Source organism: Harpegnathos saltator, unplaced genomic scaffold, assembly GCF_003227715.2.
Source record: "Harpegnathos saltator strain DR-91 unplaced genomic scaffold, Hsal_v8.6 scaffold1, whole genome shotgun sequence".
Classification (NCBI taxonomy): domain Eukaryota; kingdom Metazoa; phylum Arthropoda; class Insecta; order Hymenoptera; family Formicidae; genus Harpegnathos; species Harpegnathos saltator.
Window position 1 is genome coordinate 1,375,163 of NW_020229872.1, and position 23,060 is coordinate 1,398,222.

At 41.8% G+C, this 23,060-nt stretch overlaps 3 protein-coding genes across 5 annotated transcripts; 1 reads left to right on the plus strand and 2 right to left on the minus strand.

Moving 5' to 3' along the window:
* Positions 1 to 6,468: 6,468 nt before the first annotated feature.
* Positions 6,469 to 7,500, minus strand: LOC105184875 (thioredoxin domain-containing protein 12). Its single transcript, XM_011143986.1, has 2 exons — positions 7,244 to 7,500; positions 6,469 to 6,706 (listed from the first exon to the last, which is right to left on the minus strand). The coding sequence occupies exons 1-2, from the start codon at positions 7,498 to 7,500 to the stop codon at positions 6,469 to 6,471; spliced, it is 495 nt and encodes a 164-aa protein (XP_011142288.1).
* A 694-nt stretch (positions 7,501 to 8,194) lies between these two features.
* Positions 8,195 to 11,364, plus strand: Paip2 (polyA-binding protein interacting protein 2). Of its 2 annotated transcripts, none has more exons than XM_011143815.3 (4): positions 8,195 to 8,359; positions 9,565 to 9,763; positions 9,829 to 10,020; positions 10,147 to 11,364. In XM_011143815.3, exons 2-4 carry the CDS (start codon positions 9,590 to 9,592, stop codon positions 10,243 to 10,245), a joined length of 465 nt encoding a protein of 154 aa, XP_011142117.1. In that variant the 5' UTR covers positions 8,195 to 8,359; positions 9,565 to 9,589; the 3' UTR covers positions 10,246 to 11,364. The 2 variants fall into 2 exon arrangements, with proteins under 2 accessions (XP_011142117.1, XP_011142118.1); XM_011143816.3 differs by lacking the exon at positions 8,195 to 8,359 and adding an exon at positions 8,616 to 8,850.
* Positions 11,365 to 14,571: 3,207 nt separating this feature from the next.
* Positions 14,572 to 22,498, minus strand: alpha-Cat (catenin alpha). Of its 2 annotated transcripts, XM_019842182.2 has the most exons (8): positions 22,269 to 22,498; positions 20,772 to 21,112; positions 19,921 to 20,653; positions 19,613 to 19,639; positions 18,702 to 18,935; positions 17,943 to 18,545; positions 17,191 to 17,868; positions 14,572 to 16,772 (listed from the first exon to the last, which is right to left on the minus strand). In XM_019842182.2, exons 2-8 carry the CDS (start codon positions 21,086 to 21,088, stop codon positions 16,608 to 16,610), a joined length of 2,757 nt encoding a protein of 918 aa, XP_019697741.1. In that variant the 5' UTR covers positions 21,089 to 21,112; positions 22,269 to 22,498; the 3' UTR covers positions 14,572 to 16,607. The 2 variants fall into 2 exon arrangements, with proteins under 2 accessions (XP_019697741.1, XP_011142122.1); XM_011143820.3 differs by lacking the exon at positions 19,613 to 19,639 and having other exon boundaries at positions 22,269 to 22,496.
* Between the last annotated feature and the right edge of the window lie 562 nt (positions 22,499 to 23,060).

A 23,060-nucleotide genomic window follows, 5' to 3' on the forward strand; every position in this document is an offset into this window, starting at 1 on the left:
TCCTTTCTTCCTTTTCCTTCTTCATTTTTTCCTTCCCTCTATCGTCCGCGCCACGATCCATCTCTATCACCCTCTCTCTCTCTCTCTCTCTCTCTCTCTCTCTCTCTCTCTCTCTCTCTCTCTCTCTCTCTCTCTCTCTCTCTCTCTCTCTCTCTCTCTCTCTCTCTCTCTCTCTCTCTCCTTCTCTCTCTCTCCTCCTCGAGATCCCCGCCGCCCCCTTATGTCTCCCCCCGAAGAGTTTCACCCTCCCTCTCATGCCGCTTCGCTCTCTTTCGCTTGATACGGTCTATAAACCGCAACCAACACCGTCATCGCGACGAGCCTTCTTTGAATCATATTGTACAATGAGATTTGAATGGGCAGCGGGAGGGGGAAAGAGAGATGGAGAGAGAGAGAGAGAGAGAGAGAGAGAGAGAGAGAGAGAAAGAGAAAGAGAGAACAGCCCTATTGTCGTTTCGCCAATGGCGGCCGATTTTATAGTGATCTAATGTACAGATGTTATTTACCCCGCAATGAGAATAGAATAAAAGCATTGTGCGCATTATGATTTGGATCCCGTATCTCTCTACGTTTCTACCTACCTACCTACTCACCCCGCCAACCCACCTATATATAACTACCTACTTACCTACCTACCCTTTTGCCCAACCTAAACTACCACCACCGAGAAGCACGTGATATATTTAATGTAGACGCGCGTGGAGTCGCAAAAGGAGCCGCTCCCGTTTGTCCTTGTACGCGTTTCTAAGCTCGGAAAGTAACAATCGCGGTGTCGGTCGTCTCATATGCTCCGATATATTTCTTTACGAATGTATAAATCGCGACGCGAAGGGGATCGCGTCCTGAGAGGGGCGTACGATGTAAGAGTGGCTACTCGGGGAGGAGAGACTCACACAGGGAGAAGAAGAGAAAGAGAGAGAAAGAAAACAGGTTTACACGACACAGAGCTAATCCGCGAGGCTGAAACTGGTTTCACGCGGGCAAGGTGGTAAGGTGAAAAAGCGCCATTGTCGAGCTTAATACGTATATCTAGCGTTATCCATATACGTCTTTCTCGGCCGTTTCGATAAATCGCGCGCGGCGGAGGGTGGCGGAGAGTGGGGGAGTTCTCTCGCGCATTTGTGTCGCGAGTCGTGTCGCGCGTCACGCGCAATTTCCGCTCGGTCCAAATTATTCACATTGTAATTTGGCAATCGAATCAGAAATCGGAGTCGCGCGCCGGGCGTCATCGAGGAGAGCGCGCAATAAATATAATCGCGGGCGGCGCTTTTTTCGCGACACACGCGAAGGGATTTTTCAATTGGACGGCGAGCAAATTTGAGCAATTTTTAAAGTATCGCGCACGTGAAGGTGTGTACGCTCACGCCGCGGTACATGCATGATATATATATATATATATATATATGAGTATACATATGTGCCGCACGGGCACGGACCCTGGTTTTTTTTTTACTCTCGCGTATCGGCCACTCAAAGCAAATACGCGCGCCGATGGAGAAATCAATAAACCAATAGAGAGGCACGCCAATACATGCCCGCTTTATAAAGTATCACGCACTTTTCGTACAAGCCGAAACGCAAAATTCGAGGAGTCATGAGACGAGCGCGAATATCGGGAATCGCACGCTTTCGTCTCTGCGGAATGTCATTTGAAATTGCTATCGCGGAAAATTACAAACCGGTGAAAAGGGTCGCGTCCGTCGAACTTTTCTCTCAGGCGACAGGCCGATATAAATTACTTTCGGATAATGTGGATTTAAATCTCTGTTTTGTCATCTTCTTCATACAGTTTTGTAATTCTCGATATAAAATTGTCGGACAACAGGACGTTCATGTATCAGCGATTCGCTCGAAGTTTGTCGAAGAGGATATCGAGGGAGACTTTTATGTTCGTTGATTTCTTCATGCTTTTTTATATGTATAGTCGTTCGCAATTTATATCTCGCCCATGATTCTCTAGTTTTCGATTACTGAGAATTTTCAAACTATCGACGTTCTGTCACTGAAACACCCACGTTATTTTCAGTTTGTCGTCTAATATTTATCATTCGCAGGAAGTGAGACGTATTTCCCGATAAGTTCTTGTGTTCACCGCAAAACGATATCGTCTTTGCAAATGCGCTATAAATCATTCAGTTTTTTTTTTAACAGACAAAAGTTTGCGAAATATACATGCGTACGTTCACAAACTTAGATATCATTCATCATTCGCATGATTCGCGCATTTCTTTGACGCTTCGCAAGAAAGATCGATACAGCGAACTCTCCCACGGTCTTTAATTCCCGTGCTCGAAATGTTTCCGAAAAGTATCCGGTTTATCTGCGATGTCGAGTGGCTCGGAGCGGAGCATTGTTCGCCCACGCACTCGAGATTTCCCTCGGGCTGTACTCCCCCTAGGTAAACAGGGTGAGATCAAGATCAAGATCGCGGCAATATCGAATTACGATGTTTGCAAACGTCGAGTTGACCCCGCGACACTAGACGACCGCCCGAGATCGAGAGAATCGGCGACGCGCGATCGGATAAGCGAGATTAGATTATAGTCGCCACGTCAAAGCCGCACAAAGCAATTGCAGGGTAAGAGGTGCTTGCATGCGCCTCGATGTAACCTGCTCGACACGATGAATACAACGATCGTTTCGTCGGAAAGATTATACGGATCTCGTCGGATGGAGATTTCAATCTGATATAAAAAGAAAAAAACACGTGTAAAAATTTACTAATTCGAGATGTGCAATTTTTTTTTTTTTAATGGAACCCAGAATGCGATAAAAAAACATCATTGCAAGCATGTTTTTTTGCTCAGGAAACATGGTTTCGCAACTATATTCTCTTATATTCACTGCAAATTTCCAGACAAACGGCGGCGCTTTGAATTTAACAATTGAAAATTACAAAAATACATCTACGATATATCTCTCCTTCCTCTTCCTCTCCCCTTTTCACCCTTCAATTCTGCAAATCCTTCATTCCTGGCAGACATTTAATTTTTTTACAACGAATTTGTTTATCAAGATTAAGATGCGTTAAGCTTCTCGACGTGCCAACCGAGACGGGCTCGCGCCTCATCGACAGTTGCCAAGACGATAACGATTGATGTCTCAGCATCGCTACGGATGACACCGCCGGATGACACACAAACGTCGGTGCACACAAACGCACGTGGACGAACCGTGCACGCCGGTGTGTACGCTATTCACGCCGCTGTCGGGTCGCAATGAAGCCGCCGCGATCTCGTCGCGATCTACCGCGCCGGTGAAATACCGTATGACTTTTTGACGTGCTTTTAACAGATTGAATTGAAAATGGCTCCCTGGTTCTCTCCCGATATATCCACACGGGCATATCCATATCCGAGCCGAAACGACCGTGCGAACGGACGAACGAACGAACGGACAGACAGACGGACGAATGAGAGACACACGCACACCCACACATACACTCTCGCACGAGAGATATATAATTCTTCCTCTCCTCCCTCTCTCCCATCTCGATCTCTCGATCTCTCGTCCACCCCGAGGCTTCGTCCACCACTATCCGCCACCCTTCGCGCGACTCCTCTTCCTCCCTCTCTCTCCCTCTCTCTCTCTCTCTCTCTCTCTCTCTCTCTCTCTCTCTCTCTCTCTTTCGCTCTCTTCATTTTTGCACATTCGCTGATGCGGCACATTGCAAGCTGCGCCGGCGGAAACGACGTTGGGGACGGAGGAAGGGGTGAGAGAATACGAGAGAGGGAGAGAGAGAGAGAGAGGGACTGGATCGGTCAGTCGTGTAGGAGCCACGGAGGGGGTGCGCAGAAATAATGTCCCGGCTCATTTTTTAAAGCCGCCCCCGGCTATCGGGCCAGAGGGGCGGAGGGGAGGAGGAGAGCGGAGTGGTCAGGATTCTGCGGGCGAAGTGGAAAAAAAAGTGACGGACATGGAGATATAGGTGCGCACGGGCGACGCGGGGGCGCGATATTACGGGGCGCGATAGCCCCACGACCGACCGACCGACCGACCGACGACCGACCGACCGGTTGGTTGGTTGGTTGGTTGGTTGGTTGGTTGGCCGGTCCGGGCACTCGGTCCGCCACCGGATGAAACGGTCAAAGCTAAAAAGCACTCTCCGCCGAAACGGGCTATATATTATCTGCAACCCTTCAAACACAGAACCGTCCGCGGAGAGATCCATACATAACGTACGGATGTGCGTAAGCTCTCCTCATCCCTTCCTCCTCCTCTTCCTCCTCCTCCTCCTCCTCCTCCTCCTCCTCCTCCTCTTCCTCCTCCTCCTCTTCCTCCTCCTGCTCTTCCTCCTCCTGCGCCTCGCTCCCTGCGAAATCCGTCCGTCGCGAAAACGTATGCCCGCGATATATGCGCGATACCGCCGCCGCGTTTCATCCTTGCTCGAGTCAATTTGACACACCGACGATTTCTCTCTCTCTCTCTCTCTCTCTCTCTCTCTCTCTCTCTCTCTCTCTCTCTCTCTCTCTCTCTCTCTCTCTGTCTCTCTTTCTTCCTCCCCTCGTGCGTGAGGAAGGCCGAGAGAATTAGGTCTCTCGAAGGGTTTGCGTGGAGGAGAGAATTTCGTTGAATTAGCGCGACGACGACAGAACCGAGGGCGGTTTCGTAACGGAATTTCAGGCTCTTCTAGCCGAATCTGGTTCATCGGAAGCGGGCGTTCTTTCTTGTTCTTCTCCGAGCGAAACGCCTCTGGTGGCCGTTATGTAAATTCAAGTAATTTGCACAAGATGTTTGAAAGCAGATACCGATTGACCGTTTCGACAAATGGTCCGCGGAACATTCAGTCGCGCGAATATTTCTCTGGATTTTCCGGATGACCCGAACAACGCGATTTCCGCGAGGAATATTCGCTGACGCGGGTGTCTCGCGGCGCGAGTGAGGTAATAGATGCGTTCGATCGCGGTCGCGCCTCTTCAGCACTTTGTCGCCGCGATCTTGCACGCTCCGAGTGCGACAAAGCGATCTGCACCGCGATGCGAGGTCGCTTTCGAGAAAAATGTGCAATTTCGAGATGTAAATTATTGGACAACTGCGATGAAGCAAAGAAGCGTTGCATCGCGTTCGGATTCTCGATTCGACCAACGATGTAGCGAGCCATCTGCTCTTCAGACCATTTGGTCATTAAAAAAAAAAAAAATGGGCAAGGCCGATTTTGATACGCGTTGCGTGCATCACGTCATATACATATATATGTAACAGGCGCGTGTGCACGGAAGGGATGAAATGGGCGTGGTTACGAGGGGTTGCGACTTCTTGGTTGCGATCTCGTCGGCCAATGCCTGGCAGCTTTGCCATCTGGCAACTGTTGCAAACGCAAGCGCCGTCAAGCCTACCTTTGCGGGCTCGCTATAGGTCGCCCGTAATATCGGACTCAGCGCATCGAATTGGCGACGTACAGGCGCAGACTCGAACGCTGGGAAAGAAGAGTCCTCCTCGAGACCATGAGAGGTGGACTCTAAAGGTGGGTCTAGACTTGTTACGCATCACCGTACTCTATCATAATTGCATATCATGATCGGCCAGATGTGAACGGGATGCCGTAAATCAGGTGTAGACTTGCGTCGCATCACCATCGTGCTTCCTTCCTTCCTTTCTTCTTCAATAAATAATGAAGAAAAATGTAGCTAGTAGCAGCTCACTGGTGAGAAAGAGACATCATCTCTGCGGGAGGTTACGTGGAACCAAGGATACGAATGCGTGTTAGGTGGAAAACTAAAAACAAAATACTGACTTGAAATAGTCGAATCGTATCTGCGTGTCACCCTCGATACGCAAAACCGATACAGTGTTCCGTCTACATTTGGTCGATTACGATACGCGATCATTATACGATACGGTGATACGACACAAGTCTGGACCTATCTGGACGCGACTCAACTTAAATTGATTTTTTCGTCACGCTATTTTGCTCCTTGTGACAGTCTGTCGATAACGCGAATTACACAAATCGCGAATCGATTCGCCGATTTCGGCGGTCGAGTACTCTACGTACTCTTGAACAGCGCATGGAGACTGAGGATTGTGGATTTGCAGATTGAAACTTGGTCAATCGCGACAAAGCGAGAATCGAAATTAGCGGATCGTTGAATTCGATCTCTGGTCCACAATCTTCAGTCGTCCGTACTTGGTCTGACTTGAAGATATTTTGCTGCTTTTGGATTCTTTCGAAAAATAATTAATATTTATTATATTAATCCAATTATTTTTAATATAAATCTAATTATTATTAATATAATAATATTAATTAATTAATTCTTTCGAAAATTGATTTCTTTTTAATTGAATTGTATTTATATTTTTCATTTCTAGCTTGAAGACAGATTTATTCAATCTCAGTCATTAACATACGGTTGATAGAACGATTATAATTTAGAGTGCATTCAACTTATCGAAAAAGTATTATCATGCGCGTCGTTTTAATTTCAAAGTGTTATTTTATATAATTTGTTTTTTTCTTTTTTAAGATTATGACTCCTTTGGACAGCGTTCCAATGCTAAAAGCATGCTGTCTATTATCTGAGTCGTGTTACTGTAAAAGTATTTACACTTGTTGTCGGCTTTCGGATGACGATTATAAACGTCTTCCATAAACTCGCCGTCCGAGGTGAAGAACAAGATTCTAGGGACGTAGGTTCCGTCTGGTTGAAATCTCGCCTCGTCTTTCGCGGACATCTCACCTTTCCTCGCGTTCACCATAACGAAGCTACGTTGTCGCGTCGTGCATGCAATGAATTAGCTCGACATTAGATCGACAATCAACGTACGGACGGTTTTTCTCACTATAGAAATACGACTAAACGCCGCGCATTTGCATAGTTGGCATTTTTCTCAATTTCTACCTTGCTAATCAACTTGATTATCATAAAAGTCTACTCAAGTGAACTCACTTTAAACTGAACGGAGCGTATAACTGCTCCATTCTATTTTATATCTCTAAAGTTTTATATCTCTAAAGGTTCACCTTCGACCATTCCCTCATGATGTAAAAATCATAAATGCGACGATATTTTTTATGTTAATTATGTTAATTTTCGCATCAACACAAGTGCAATATAACATACGTTGTATGTAACATTTACATCGTTGAGAGAGAAATTATATAACACTTCGATGTCGAGTTAATGTTCATTGGGATAAGATAAAATTCGCGATCGAGTCGCGAGGTTACGTCGATGAAAATAGCAATTTCGAGAATCGGAACAGAGCGGTTGGTACATCGCAAGAGAGAGGTTATACTCACTGCTGGCTGAGATCGTGGATTCTGAGCGAGTTCCTGAATTTGGGTTTCAGCTTCTCGCAAGTGGGGCAGCCACTCTTGTAGATCAGGAGGAATATCGGCTTCCTGACGATTCTAGCCTCGTCGAAGGCTTCTTCCAAGTTCCTCCACTTGAACATGTGTCCGAAACCCTGCCTATCGTCGATCGCAATTACATTCCCGAACAGGTAACACGCCAGAGCGCCGAGTTTCCAGGAGCCGAGACACCTCGCGTAACGCATGACTGCAAATTTTCACCGTCTAAATCGTCCCATAGTTTGACACGCACGATAGTTTCCAGAACTTTCGGCCGCGACGTATAAATTAAATTCGCGCACGACTTCGCGCGGCTCTCAAGCGGCATACGCCCGCCATCTACCGGCGGCGAGCCGCGACGATACTTGACTCTCAAACGACCTACGTGCCGCCACCTGTCGGTGACGAATGAACATTACATCGAGCTACGATAATCTCTCATGTGAAGAAAATCGCGGTAAAGTTGCCAAAGTTAATTTGACAAATCTAAATTCCATTTATCTCTCCGCTTGCGGTAACCATTGAAATTCACACATTTTTGGGTACCACCAAATGCGGCAAACGATTACCCGATCGATTTTCTAAATACGCGCGCGTCACGCAAGCCGATATACCGACGCTTTCTTTATATATTCTTGTTTATACGCGTTTCGCGGTATAGGCATATATGACAAACTGCAGGAGATACAACGCTGTATATTACTACCTTTAAGTTCTGCTAACGGTAACGAGGAAGACAATCGCTTCAGCGGTAGACACGAAGAGGAAACAACCGGCCGTCCTCGCTCGGCTCGACGCGCAACGGAGTTGCAGTCTCGTCGGGATTATCATTCCCTCGAACTGGCGAATCTGTTATTTACCAACGCCGCAGTCGCGCGCTGGCCCCAGCTCTCGACGCCGGTGGCAGCACTGTGCGAGCGTTAATTTGCGTCGAACGACACGTATTTCGGCCGCCGTGAACTGCGTAAATTGCATTTCGCACGACGCGACGACTACGACGACGACGCCGCCGCCGACGATTATCACGACGACAGCGGAACACGGGAGAGCCGAATCAAGCAGAAGGTACGTGTCGCATGTGCGTGTCCCGTCCGTCCCCATCCCTCGCCGCCGTCCCGTCGTCTCCTCCGCGTAAGTGCCGTTCATCGTTCGTTGCCCGTCGTCGTCGTCGTCGTCGTCGTTGTCATCGTCGTCGTCGTCGTCGTCATCGTCGTCATGATGTGCGAGCGTGTACACAGACGGCCGATGATAGACGATAGAACGCGTCGCGTTCGTCCGTTCCCTCGCGCTCTCATCGGCTCGCCCGTTCTCGCTCCAGCATGCGTGAACGAACGATTTCACGCGGACCGGACGAGAGCGATCTCGTATATCCGATATGCGATAGCACATATGTATAGCAGCGATGCATACGCGCTTCTCGCGCAAAGATGGTCGACCGCCGCGAGCGCATCTGTCAAGCGATACAATGATCCTCGCGTGAAGCCGTGTTATGCACCGTTAAGGAACAGAGAACGTTGTCCGCGCGAATCGTCCGGTGACCGAGTGGCAAATTAAAGGTAAATACCAGGTCACGTCTCGTGTGCACCGAAAAACGACGGACGACGAATCGAGAGATCGCGCGCACGTTTCCATATGCGCGGCGAGAAACGCCGGGACACCGTCGTTGCCAACGTCTCTGCTCGCTCGCTCGCTTCATTGTTGACCCTCGTCTCGGCCGCGTCTGGCGAGCTGATCGGCTCAAGGTTGTGCATTTCGTCAGGCACCGCCTTGAAAGTAAACTTTTGCCCGTCTCTGTTCCCTCTTCCTCTCTCGTTCGCTTCTCTCTTTCTCTTTTTCTCCCTCTCCCCCCCCCTCTCTCTCTCTCTCTCTCTCTTTCTCAGAGACACGCATATAGACGGATTTCGCGTGGGCAAAATAAAGCCGGTGTGGACACGATTGATCGCCGACGGAGTTGCTCCATTGTGTGTTTACAAGCGGGTACGCGGGTTCGCGTCTCTTTGACGCTCGTGGAAGACGTTGAGGAAAGAGAAGGTCCCTGTGTTTATCACGATTTTCGTTCGCTTGAACATTACTGTGCACAGCATCGTCTGCGTTGCTGGTGTATGCGAAAATATACGTTGTTCTCTGGTGCAAACGTAAATAGCGAAAAACTTGCCCTTTTGTAACACGGTGAATTGAATATGATTTCTTAACATGGCCGCAAAGAGAGGCATTTTTCTCCTGATTATACGCTAAATATTGATAAAAGGGATTTTGCGGATAATTAACAGATTAACGCCGTTAAATATACTGGCTATGAAAATGAAGATTCCAAACAACGGGTCAGGCAATGGTTATTATGGGCACGACACAGGTATCATTTCCTATGTGGACAACAACATTGATACCGAGGCAGAAGTGCCAGCAACAGGCGATGGAGATTTCTCCGAGTACCTGTGGATGGAGAATGAGGAAGAGTTTGACAAACAGGTACTTGGCACGTAAACACAGAGTTTCTGAAAATTCCTCTTTTATTCCACGACATTTCACCGCAGGTACTCCAACAATTAGAAGAGGAGGAGCTGATGGAGGAGTGTTTGGAAGCAATGTTGGAGGAGGAGAGGCAACACGAAAGGAACATAAATTCGACCGCATGGTCCACAGCTACCGGGACCTCCGACAATAACACGACTGAACTCTGTCAGCAACTCAGTAATCTCAAAATGCAGGATGATCTTGCCAAGCAGGTACAGGACCAAAGTCCATCCTTTTCATTTCCCTTTAAAAAGAAAGAAACAGAATTCTTTGTATCAACCGTTTGCAATTATCTTCATCGTCGTCATTGTCACATGGTGGTGGTTGTAAACTTGCAGAGCACGCTAAATCCGGACGCAGCTGAGTTTGTTCCAGCGATCAAAACGACGACGGTAAGTACATCGTCAGGAGCCGTCGAGTCAACGTCGAAAATTTAACTTTACCCGCTTACGTTTAAGTCATGTAAAGTCGGGCTATACGTAATGGCTAGAGAGTCTACTATTTCCAATCGGACAATTGTATTAAGTGAACCGTGTTTAGAAGTTCAATGACTGTGACTGTACGTACAAAGATGTAAAGTACGCGAGTTGGAATGTCGCGCCATCGATGCGCGTCAGTCCAGAACTTAATATCAGTTACGCAACCGGGTGAAAAATAATGTGCTACCGAAATTTTTATAGACCAGAAATATCACGCGATATTGAGTGAAGAATTATTATATTTCTTGCCGGAGCAAAACGAACGATCATGTATACAAATCACTCGTTAAAGGAAATTTGCAATTTATATATCTCTTATTCAATCATGTTTTCGCAGAGATAAATGCTTATAGCATTTGTGTTTTTTTAACTTGCATATATAATTATAAATTACTATATTGTATATTGATCGAAATAACCTGCAGTTCAAGTTGAGTTGGACTGAAGGAATGTGTACTAGATCCTTTATAGACTTAAATAAGTTTGTAGAGTCAAGGCAATGATACACACCTACACACACCTACCTACACATACACATTATCTTGTAAATTATGTTTATATCTTATGTATGTATGTCTCGATCAGATCTTATCATGCTAAAGATTATGTAACTCTTTTATCTTTTATACTTTATCAAGCTGTAAAATTTTTCACAGTCATGAGTTTTACAGCTTGATATACATCGTGTCCAATGAAAACTTTCCTCAAGAGAGTTCCTTTTGTAATACTTATAATAGAAGATGATGTTTGCAGAATTGTTAGCAGGACATGTTACATTATGATCGCGAGATACTCTAATAATCATGTATATCGGAGATGTATTATTTTGTGATGAATATTTCATCAGATAGATAAAACTGGTACCATCAGTTGCGAGCGTGTATAGTCGGAGAAAAAGATTTATTATTTATGCGATTGTATTATTTTATTCAGGAATTTGGTAGAAACGCAAGTCCCGAAAAGTACTAATTTCATAATTTGGAAGAGTAAGACAGAAACCCCCCGAAAGGTCATAACTTTGAATTTAACATATGGAAAATATATGACAATATATGAACCTTACGTGAAAAGATTTTATTCATACATTTTCGACTTATTATTCCACACGAAATAATTTCCTTTTCAATAATACCGTTGCAACTTTTTAAGCCATATTTTTCAAATTTTGGATATTTCTCGGGACTTGACGCGTGTCTAACTAACAATTCGTTTAAAACGTATACGAGAAACATCGTCGAGTCCTGCTTCTCAGCATTCGTTCAACAAACTTAAAGATCTCAAGTGAAAGTCTTACTTAGGCTGTGAGGGACTCTTTTTACAACTCTTTTTAGTGAAACCGAGAATCAGCACATTGCTTACTTATTTTTTAAACCAATTTGCATGAGATAATATTTCAAAATTTAGGAGACTGTAGACCATATAGAGTGTAATCTCGATGAAACATAACGAAGATAGAGTAAATGGTGAATGTACTTCAAATTAATTAGCTTGAATAGCAAGAAGGTTGATTTAATTTTTGCTAGAACATAATATTAATATATATATATATATACTCATTATATTCATGGATATCACATATATTTGTATAATATTTGTTATTTTCCCTGCTATGTGATTGCTTTTTAAACGATTAACGAAGATGATTTTTTTCAAGTTGCATGGCTCTGTGACTTTTGGTCAACTTGAAATGAGAAAAACTAATCGAATCTTGTAAATTTGAAATCAAACTTTTTGCGATCCAAGGATTACGCGGTGGTGATTAAAACGTATTTGTGCCACTTACGTGATATTTGCCATTCTTTTTTAATAATTACGAGTGAATGTATAAATTTTAATAGGGTCTATATATTGAGATATATCTATATACTGTTATGTATTTGCATTGTATACTTTATTGTATACATTGTATATGGTAAGTGCGCGCTGTTTTAGTCACAACCTGGTTCAACATCAATGTGGAAACTGTGATTAACAGGACAGAACGTTACTAAGTTTATTAAATATACATTATACACATATGAGACATCACGTCAGTCCCTTGCAATATACTGTAATTTACTTTGAAAATTCTTTGCCTTGCTCACTACCGTTTATTCTATCGAGAAGACATACGAGGTATATGATATATATATATATATATATATTGTAATTTATATATTCATACCACAAACCTCGTATCCTTGGCGGTTATTGGATATTGCCTTTTACACATTATCATTTATAGTGAACACTGAAAATTACAGAAATAGAGCTACCGCGATCAGCAGTAATTGCCTTTATTACTCTTTATGTTACGTTTAATAAACCGAAGGTACAAGGAAATTACAAATTCGCGCAATACTCTGAAAAAATCAAATCAATGCGAGTCTAAACCAGAGACTGATTTCACGTCCATTTTTACGTCAGCTTTAATATCTGAAGTAGGTCGTATCCACCCTTTAATCCTTATTTTACAATTGCTAATGTAGATTCTGTATAATATAGAAAATCGTTTGCAATACTATCTTATTCTGCTTATAATGCAAAGTTGACACACATATACACACACACACATACGTACGTATGTGTGTATGTGTGTGTGTGCGCGCGCGCGCGTTCTGATCATTAATCTACATCTAAGGATTTACTCGTCTAATTTGCGTCACGTATGACTTAAACTTTTGTTCTCTGAGATCCGCAAAATTCATTCTTACGTAGAAAGAGAAAGTATGTGGATATATATAAATGCGATTCTCGTTTGCAAATCATATAGGTAAAGCAGTTGTTGCGTGCGGGAAATGTATATTATAACTGTACACATATGTGTATCTCATTATTGTTCAAATTGTACAAATTTAACTTTGTCTCAATATCGTCAGGTATCAAAACTTTAACGATACATTACGCATGACACTAGAAATTGCATCACAACAAACTTACGAACTGAAATTTGTAATACTTACAAATGTGTATAGCATAATTTGTTCGCATAATCTCTTAGGCTTGTTGCGCTTCTTACACCTGTCTCGGATTCTTGATAATTATTGTAAACTTTTCTTTCTCCTAATCCACTTGCATACATCGATATATATTTCCTGTTTCTATACGATATGTAATATTAAGAATGTTAGATTATTTTAGGTATAAAACATGTGCAGCTGTAATCTTCTTATATAGTACAATATGAAAAGCAGTACTACAATAAGCAGCAGTCATACAACATCGTAAATCGTTATAACCGGTTATACGTATCTACACAGTAATCAATACCAATATTGTATCTCGAATTTACCGTGAGAAAGTTCGATCCCTTGCGTGTGTTTATGGAAATTAACTATATCATTTTAGCGTTATGTTAATCAAAAAAAAAGTACAAAAGCAAAATGACATATAAAAATATAATTTCCACTTTAAGTAACGCGTTTCGTGGAGAAAAATGGGTTATAATTGTCATATTCTCCGTTACTATATTTTACTTTGTGCAATGCGACGTACGTTGGATTGTAAAATGATTAGTATATTAATTCAAAAGAGATATATAGGTGATATTACTTTTATATATATTATATATCTATATATATATACTATATTTTAACTTATACATATATAATGTATTTTGTCATTTCCAGTGAATTTTTGCATTTGTGGTTTTCTTCGTGCCTGCCCTTTATTTTTTTTGTAGCATTTAACATGTAGCATAAAACGAAATACAGATATATGTATTAAAATGTAGACGAGGATTAGTTTCTGTTATTAATTCCTATCCCAGATAATGTTGGAGAAACACTATGTGTATTTGCTTGTGTGGTGTATGTAAGTATGTGTGTGTGTGTGTGTGTGTGTGTGTGTGTGTGTGTGTGTGTGTGTGTGTGTGTGCGCGCGTGTGTGTGTGTGTGTGTGTGTGAATAATGTTAAGTGAGAAAATAAATTGACGCGCACACATGCTAAAGAACGAACAATTATTAATTATTATTATGAGAAAAGCATCACTTTATATTTGGCAGCATATCGATTACAATATCTTAGTCTTAAAAGTAACTGCAATATAATTAGAATATTTGTTTTGTTACAATAAAAAACGGATGATGCCAAAATTTGTTATATCGTACATTGGCATTCACTTTGTATAATAAAGTAGAATTTGATTTTATACAAAATCTGCAACCTATTGTGATATAATGGTCTATATTGAGGTATTGGAATAATGTATGGGCAATTAATTATTTCCAAAATGATGTAAGGTCCATAAATTTTACAGTACTGCGTTTCTTTCGTTCTGATTAATGTGAGAGTTACCGTTGCACGTTTTGCATGAAACGAAGGCTAAATTTGACGCAAAAGAGAATAACGGCATCGAAAAAGTATGATGTCTGATGTTGCAATGAGCACGTCGAATTCGTGTCTTTAATATATAAACTGCACTTTATTTTATGTTTTTTTTTCTTTTTTATATAGGTGATAGGAAACCGTTTTTTATGTGTACGATCACAATACTCTATATATAGGTCTTGATCTATATATATATTACAAAATACGAGAAACATTTCATATACGTATTTATAAATAGTAGTATATGTAGAATTATTCAATATAGAGCCACCGTATATATACGATATATATACCATACTGCATCCAGAGTTTCTTTTGGCCTTTCAGTAATACGAGTTTTGCCAATACTGCAGGTACATTACATGAAGTACAATATATGCCTCACATGTAACGTTAAAAAGATTCCTGATATATTGGATTATTGTTGTTATTATTATTATTATTACTATCATTATTATTATAGTTAAATTGTCAGTGAAAGATTATTATCGTTGATCGATATGGACTAAATAGGAATACCGTAGAATTCATTTCTTCGCATACGCTTTCTTATTCAGATGTTCATGATACAAAAATCGAAAATAATATTCGTCCATAACATTGTAATTATGTTTATTTATATACAAGTTAATATACTAAATACTTTAATCTGCAGTCTCTTTATTTCGATAGAATACTGTGTTAATTCATAGTTTGTATCATCGACATAGGAATATCTAAATCGAGCATTTCATGAGAAGAAAGTCTAATTAAGGTAAGGGGAAAGTTACGTTGTTGATACTTTGAACATTTCCCCGCCCCGTGGTTTCTTCGAATATATTTAACTTTGTGTCAGCTCGCGCTAGAAGAATTATGATGTTTGTAAAACAATGAAGTAGCATCTTCAAAAGAATGCATCAGTTTATTACCAGCTCGATACATTGTCACGTATGTACGGTTCCCCTGGCAATCCCGAGGCTTTATCCACAGGCCATCCAACCGAATAATAATCCGAAGAGCCGTAAATTGCTTAAATTAACAGTACATGCTCGGTTTAGATATTCTTGCGTCAACGATTTATATCGACCTTGTCTGAGCTTAATCTTTTTCTATCAGAAGATATAGTAGATTCCCTAAGAGAAAAGTTCTTACATTGATTTCCTTCTAATTCCGATATTATAACGAATATCGTGTTCAAGTAGAATATTGAATAAACATACGTAAAATTATCAATACCGATCTTATATCAAGTAATCCAAAATATCGGTCATGTAAGAAATATTTTATTGTCGAAAAATAAATTAATGTATAGAAAATATCGGGGCCTTTGTGATATATCGTATAAGTGAAATGTGTACGTATCAATCTTACAGCTAAAAGAATCTAGCATAAGGAACCGCATTTGGTTCCACGGAGTAAGAGTAAGAGGTCTCAAAAATACGGAAGATAATCATCGGCGTACAATTACTGCAAAACGAATACGATCTGCAATTCAAAGCCATTGCCGTCGATTGTGCCCTTGTATTGAGAATGCACGCGGAGTATATATCGGAGTTCTGATAAATTCGTATTATTGAAATCTCCCTCGATGAGAATTCGATCGGTTATATTCATTTTAGGGATCATGCATATTCACTTTTTGTTACGGGTATTGTGTTCTCGATCAAGAACAGATATAATTAATATACTTAAGTATATGTTTATATATGTATGTATATATGTATACACAGGATATTTAAAAGGAGGGCTTAGGACTTTAAGGGCAGATAGTATTCACAAAATGGAGGAAAAGGAGCCTAAAGTGGACCGAAAAATTAATATTGTCAGAGCAATGAACAATTATTTGAACCCTTTTTTGTAAATACCCTGTATACATCCGTATGTGTAACGTAGCGCGTAATGATCAACAGATATCCTGCGCATTCAAATTTCGTCGAAAATAAAATATCTTGGCCTTTTTACGACTGTCGAAAGATGATGCTGCCATATATGCTATACGTTATTTCCGTTTTCGTTTACTTACATCGAGAAGTTTACACGCTTTCGGTGGGGCTCTGAAACTCTGAGAGTGCGTGTATAGGGTTCTGTACTTTCTTTTGCGATCCTTTACGCACTTTCGCTCTCACTTCCTCGGGTCTCTCGGGGCGTACCAACGGTTTTTTCTCCGGGGCCTTCATCTTCCATATGACGATGGGAGACTGGAAATAAAAACAAACCATAAATGCATGTCGTCAAATTAAATTTACTCTCTGTCAATATTGTGCGCCATATATCGCATAAAACAATTCACAGTCTGATGTTAAATCCCCCTCTAAAATCTTTTTAATACACAGCGGGATCTTAACAAAAAAAGGTTTCACAATGTTCATGAATGAATGATTCGTTAACATGATATATACTTACATACTGGAAATCCGTTAATGAACAGCAAAAAAAAAATATGAGAGAATGGGATATGAGCGATTATTTATAGTAATCTTAGAAGTTTAAAATGATACTCAACATGTAAGTTTAAGATGATTCAGCGTTGTAAGTTTTTCTTTTTAATATTCTACTCTTAATTTTCGAAACGCGATTCAAAGCACTTGGTTGAGAATAAAAATTATCAGAACTTACCGTTACCGTAGATTGTCGGGGATACTTGGTAGAAGCGACGTAGGAAGCCTTTACAGTAAGCACAACAGCATTCATCAGATTCTTAGCGGCCTGTATGAGGGAGGTCGCGCTGTCTAGGCCGGAGACAATCAGTTCCCCACTGATGTTTTGCACATCTGCCTTTACTTTGCTCGTAATGTTCATTTGATGGCAATAAAGCGCTATACGTTGCAGATAAGCCAAGAGATCCTTCTTCGTGGAGCTTTCCGGACACTGATCGGCGATCTGCCTCGTCAACTTGTCCAATTTCGTGCCGGCTTCGGAGATCTTTTTCGCCGCGTTTATAACGTCCATAGTTGTCTTCAAGGGACCTCTGCCTCGTGTGAAGTCCGTCATCTCCATCATGATCATACACATGTGCTTGGCCAAGACTATAATGTCATTTCCGGCATCGTCCCACTTGGCTACCTCCTTGTCGAACTTCAGCTTCTCGCTCTTAAAGTACTCCACTTGCTGCAAGATTTTTTGCTTGTCCTCCTCCGGCATTTTCCTCATGGCTTCACGGGCGGTCGTGATGCCACTGATCTCCGGGTACTCATCCACGCCATGTTCTCCGGTCTGCGCGCTGGACTTGCTGCGTGTTTCCAACGTGTAGTGCTCATCCAGTTCCACGTCTTCGGGATCTAAGTCCTCGTCCGCCTAAAAAAAGAGAGCGAGTTAAAACTGACGAGGCAAAGATAGACCGTCGTGAGACCGTCGGGAATTTCTCTTACCCTGTTCATCAACACGGCACGTCTGATCTCGCGGACTCCGTCGTATACCAGTCTAGATGCGTCAATGAAATCATTCTCGTCCACATCCTTCGCTGGATTGCTACCTAAGGCGTCCACCGCCACTTCTACTCGTTGAGCAAACTTAGGCATCACTTGTTCCCTGAGGACCTTCACTGCCTCAAGGACTCGCTTGGTATAAATACACGGCTCATAGTTGTCCATCTCGGCCTGCACGACGTTGCACACTCTGGCAGAGCGGCCGCGAATCGCGCCTGCCGTTCTGTCCAGAGTATCAGCGTCACCCTCTTGCAAGGCCAAGACACACTTGTTGACATCTTCCAAAATATGATTCTCAGAGACTGCTAAGAAATCGTCGATCGTCGTAATGTCGTCCACAGCCTCCGTCAGAACTCGCACTTGATTCTCCCATGCTTGACGGAATACCTCCATGTTATCCAGCGCTGCTTTCGAGCGGTTTCGCGCGGCCAACACGCGCGCCGCGTTGATCACCTGCGGGCATAAGTTCTCAATCTGCGCGGCGGCGTAGCGCACCATCTTTACACCGTCCTCGTTGCCGGACATGCTGCACACCAAATTGGCGACCTGTTCACACATGTGAATGTTTTCAACGAATGCAAAACGTGTCGTTGTACGGGATATCTTAAGATAAGAGACTTTGCACTTGACTTGAGGTGTTCGAAAGAATCTTTAAATCTGAGAACGACTCTCTGCTCGTCTTGAATAAGCTGGTGCGCTTACCTCCACGAGTTTATTCGCGTGTTCCGTGAAAACAAGCGCGTATTCCTCCACCTCCTGGTCCCGGCCGTTGCGTGCCGCTTCGATTAAGACCAACAACGGCACACTTGTCTCCAGGAAACTGTCCGACACATGATCCACCACGGCTTTGCGCAACTGTCTACGAAGATCACGAGTTTTCCTACACATGTGATCTATCGCTCTCTCTAAGCCTTCAGATTGCTCCTTCACACCCATCTGTCAACATATTCGCATTGTTCTTCATCTCGGACGGATTAGCAGCGGTGTTCTCGCGCTTGATTTAAATTTACAACTGTGAACGGTTGCTCGACGCTCGATACCGTCTCATTGTTAGTTTAAATCCAAAATTCCAATGATACAGAAACAAAGATGTTAATTCGCAAAAGAACATGTGGTGAGACTCGCCGATTACTGAGATAATGTATGTACGTTGTTAAAATACAGATAAAAGTACGAAATATATTGCAGAGTATTATTTACACATAATTACGATTATCGCGACTCTTCGTAGCAGCGTATTTGCAGCAAGCGTTATTTACAAATATATCAACGATGTGACTCAGCTCTCCGCCGAGGCTACCTTTGTACACTCTGTTATTTTACACAACTCTACCAAGTGAGATATTAGTCATTTGATACTTGTAACAGTGCAGAGAGAAAGAAAGACAGAGGAAGAGAAAGAAAAAAACTAATTGTGGGCGTATAGCTAGTCGTGATCTATGATAATTAGTGCTGGTTATAGAATGGAATATGCGTCAGTAGTGTGTGAGAGATCTAAAGAGTAACGTGGTACTGACGCATTGAGAACATACGAGAGGTACTTAATTGCAGTAAATATGCAATGAGAATAAAATACAAAGAGAGCGTGTATGATTATACTTTCGCATATTTACCCGTTTCCCACCCTGAGCACGTTGTAACTGCCATCACCGACAAAAACAAACCAACAGAATGAATGTTTCAGTGAATATGTAGAAAAAATAATAAATCATCGTAGACAGACACACGCACACACACACACACACACGCTTCATATAATCGCATTCATACGTGCATACAAATTATAATTAATAACGACATATGTATCGTGTATCTACCTAATTGAGAGACTCTATGTTCTCTGATGTCGTTTCAGATTTTTTGAACGTTTCATACGCGCATTGCTTTTGTCGAATTGCATTCATTATCAGGCTCTACTTACGTTGTTCATGTATTCGCTTAGAAGATCCTGAAGTGCCTGCCTGACCGCGTTGCACTCGGCGACGATGCGTTCTCTACGTTCGTCTCGAGTGCACGACGAGTCTGCCATTAAGGCCGCGCCGCTGATGATGCTCTCCAATCTTTCCTCGAGACTCGGTCGCGTGCGCACCTCGTTGTACGCGAGCGGTGACATCACCATTCTTTCGTCAAAGTCGTCCAACGCGGCGGCCAATTCGCCTGGGCCGTCGTACGGGTGCTGGCCGTCGGGCGGCGTTTTCCCTTGAGCTACGTCATTTATGGTGTTCACTGCCTCGCACACCTGCTTCAGCACGTAATCGCGATTCGCTTTGGCAGCCGCTAAGTCAGGATGTCGCACGAACACTTTGGACGCGGTCAACAACATAGTGGAATGTTTCTTCAGGACCGCCCTCGCAGCCGCCAAGTCATCTCTTAGCTGTGGATCCTTTAATTCATGCTGACGTTTGGCTGCCTGCTGAATCAACTCAGTGGCATTCCTGCCAAACTCTTTAATGTTCTGCATCAATTCACCCTGCGAGGAGGCGTTTTTCAACTTCTTCAGATCGTCCTCCACGACATACAACGACTTCAGGAGCAAGTGGACGTCCACCATGTCCGCGAGAATAAGCAATCTCGTCACCGCTGACAATAAATTCCTCGCGGCGCGCACCATGTTGCCGCGTTTCAACGACGAACACGGATCTTCGGAGAATTCTCTATACATACAATCGTCAGATTTTAAACGAATGTGATGCGCACGCACAGGGAGATAATGTACCCTTTACTACTCAAATATAGATAATACTTAAATATAGATAAGGAGGATTACTGTACCTAGCAGCAATGCTCATAGCTGCACCAGTCTTTCTCACTTCCTCCACTGCACTCAACATTTCTGCTGTGATATCTGGATTCTCATAAGCAATCTTTTCACCCTTCTCAATGAAATTAGCAGTCGCCTTCTCCACAGTCCCGACGAGTGCGCTAGCCCTCTTTGATTTGCCTTTCTTTTTCTTGCTGGGCCCCTTTGTGTTTACCAATGTGGTAACTTGGAGCACCAATGGCTCTAATGTCTTCTCCACAGACATAGTTCGTATCTCCAAGTTTTTGGGATCCCATTTCAAGGTGATCGGCCCAAAATGATCAGACATATTTGCGATATATTAATGTTTATTCTAAAAAACACAGAATATTATATCATGTTTCTGTTTTATAATATTCTGATTTGGATATATCTCATAGAACTCCCAATATATATCACAATATCCAAAATCATGCAAAATTTTTGAACATACAGGATCTACCAATGAGAACATTCCAACCTGATTATTCTATAACCAACAAATTTTTGTTAAAAATTCTGATACATGTCAATATTGTTTTTAAGGGGATTGTATGATTGTGATAAATTTAATTATATTATTTCATCTCTGTAATTGGAGTAGCTTCCAAAAAATTTTAAATAGCAATGGGAGTCAAATGATATATGTATTATTTTAAAAATATTTTATTTCTCTTCATAGCAGAGTTTATTCTTTCCAATTTGAGCGAATATTTTTTGAAGTCAAATTTTGAATTAAGATTTTTTGGGTAGTAATTGCCCCAATTAAAGAGATAAAGTAATATAATTAAATTTATCACAATTATATGGTTCCCTTGAAAATAATATTGATGTGTATCTGCATTTTTTGTAAAAATCAATTAGTTATAGAATAATTGGAACAGAAAATATTTGTTGGCAGATCTTATAGCCTAAGTAAAGGAACAAAGTTTCTCAAACTTAATTTATATTAATCAACAACAAAATTAGCATTTTAAATTAATTAAATATATGTATAAGCTTTTAAGGATAAAACTGCCATCAAATTAAAAGAAAGAAGCGCTAGATATCTTTCAAACACGAGTTTCTATTCTCTACAGTTGCACTTTCCCATATTTTTTCTCATTTTCTTTTGTCTTACTTTTGCAAATATACGTGTTCAGAAATATGTCGCTAGAAAAAGTGGGTAAATTTTGCGAGTGAATAAAAATTATCGAGATTCAAATCGCCCGATTGTGGTATCTACGAAACAAAAGCTGTCACATTGAGTTTAAATATCATTCATTATTTCTGCTATTCTTATTCTCGACAAACGCGTGTGACAATAAGCTCGTAGTACTCCGCGACAACGATTTACGCGTACGTTTCATTCCCGGGATTGGATCGTTAATTTCACACGTTTGTTACACGCTTCTATCTATCTTTCTTGATAATTTTTCGTCAGGAAAACCAAGAGCGTCAGGTCCTTCGCATAAGCTGGCACAGAAAGACTGCAAGGACGAATCCAATACCTGCATAAAAATGGGGAAAGTACGCCACCGACGATTCTTTCTGTCGTTTTATAGCTGATTTGAGACAAAAGCAACGATATTACTCGTAAAATTGGCCGCATTAAACGAGAACGCCGAGGCACACCGATACTGAATCACTTCGTCGATGATGTATCACTTCGTTGGCATCCACTGCTTGCTGCTGCTCGTTTCTGACGTCATTATATCCGCTGAGCTCTCGCTATCAGGGATATGGAACATGCTCGGTCTACGCCCGAAGCTTAGGCCGCGTTTTGATGCGCAACTTGGATCTTGGACGGGGAAGCCGTAGTGTGTAAATATTACAAATAAAATGATAAGTACAAATTCCACAACTTTGAGAGAGAGAGAGAGAGAGAGAGAGAGAGAGAGAGAGAGAAAATGATAAAGATGGAATTTAATGGAATTAATGGAATTTCTAGTATAATTATATAATATAATTTAATTTTGATTTAACTCATTTAGGAATAAAAAACGTGAAAGTTGAAAATGAAAATCCTCGAGAATGAAACGTGTCGTTGAGTCATACTATTTGAGAATAAAATGGATTCTTTTTATATGATCGAGTAGTAGTACGACTCAATGGCGGGACAGCCGGACTTCTTAAATAACTTGAAGCTAACAATGGGTTTACACTTTTATGTTCAAATAATACTATTATTTCATTCCTAATAATGTGTATGTAAACATTAAATGTTGTCAAATGCAAACGAAGCAAAACGTGACATTACGGCCTAGTTCCACAACTTGCTTTAAACGGAGTTTAAAGCAAGT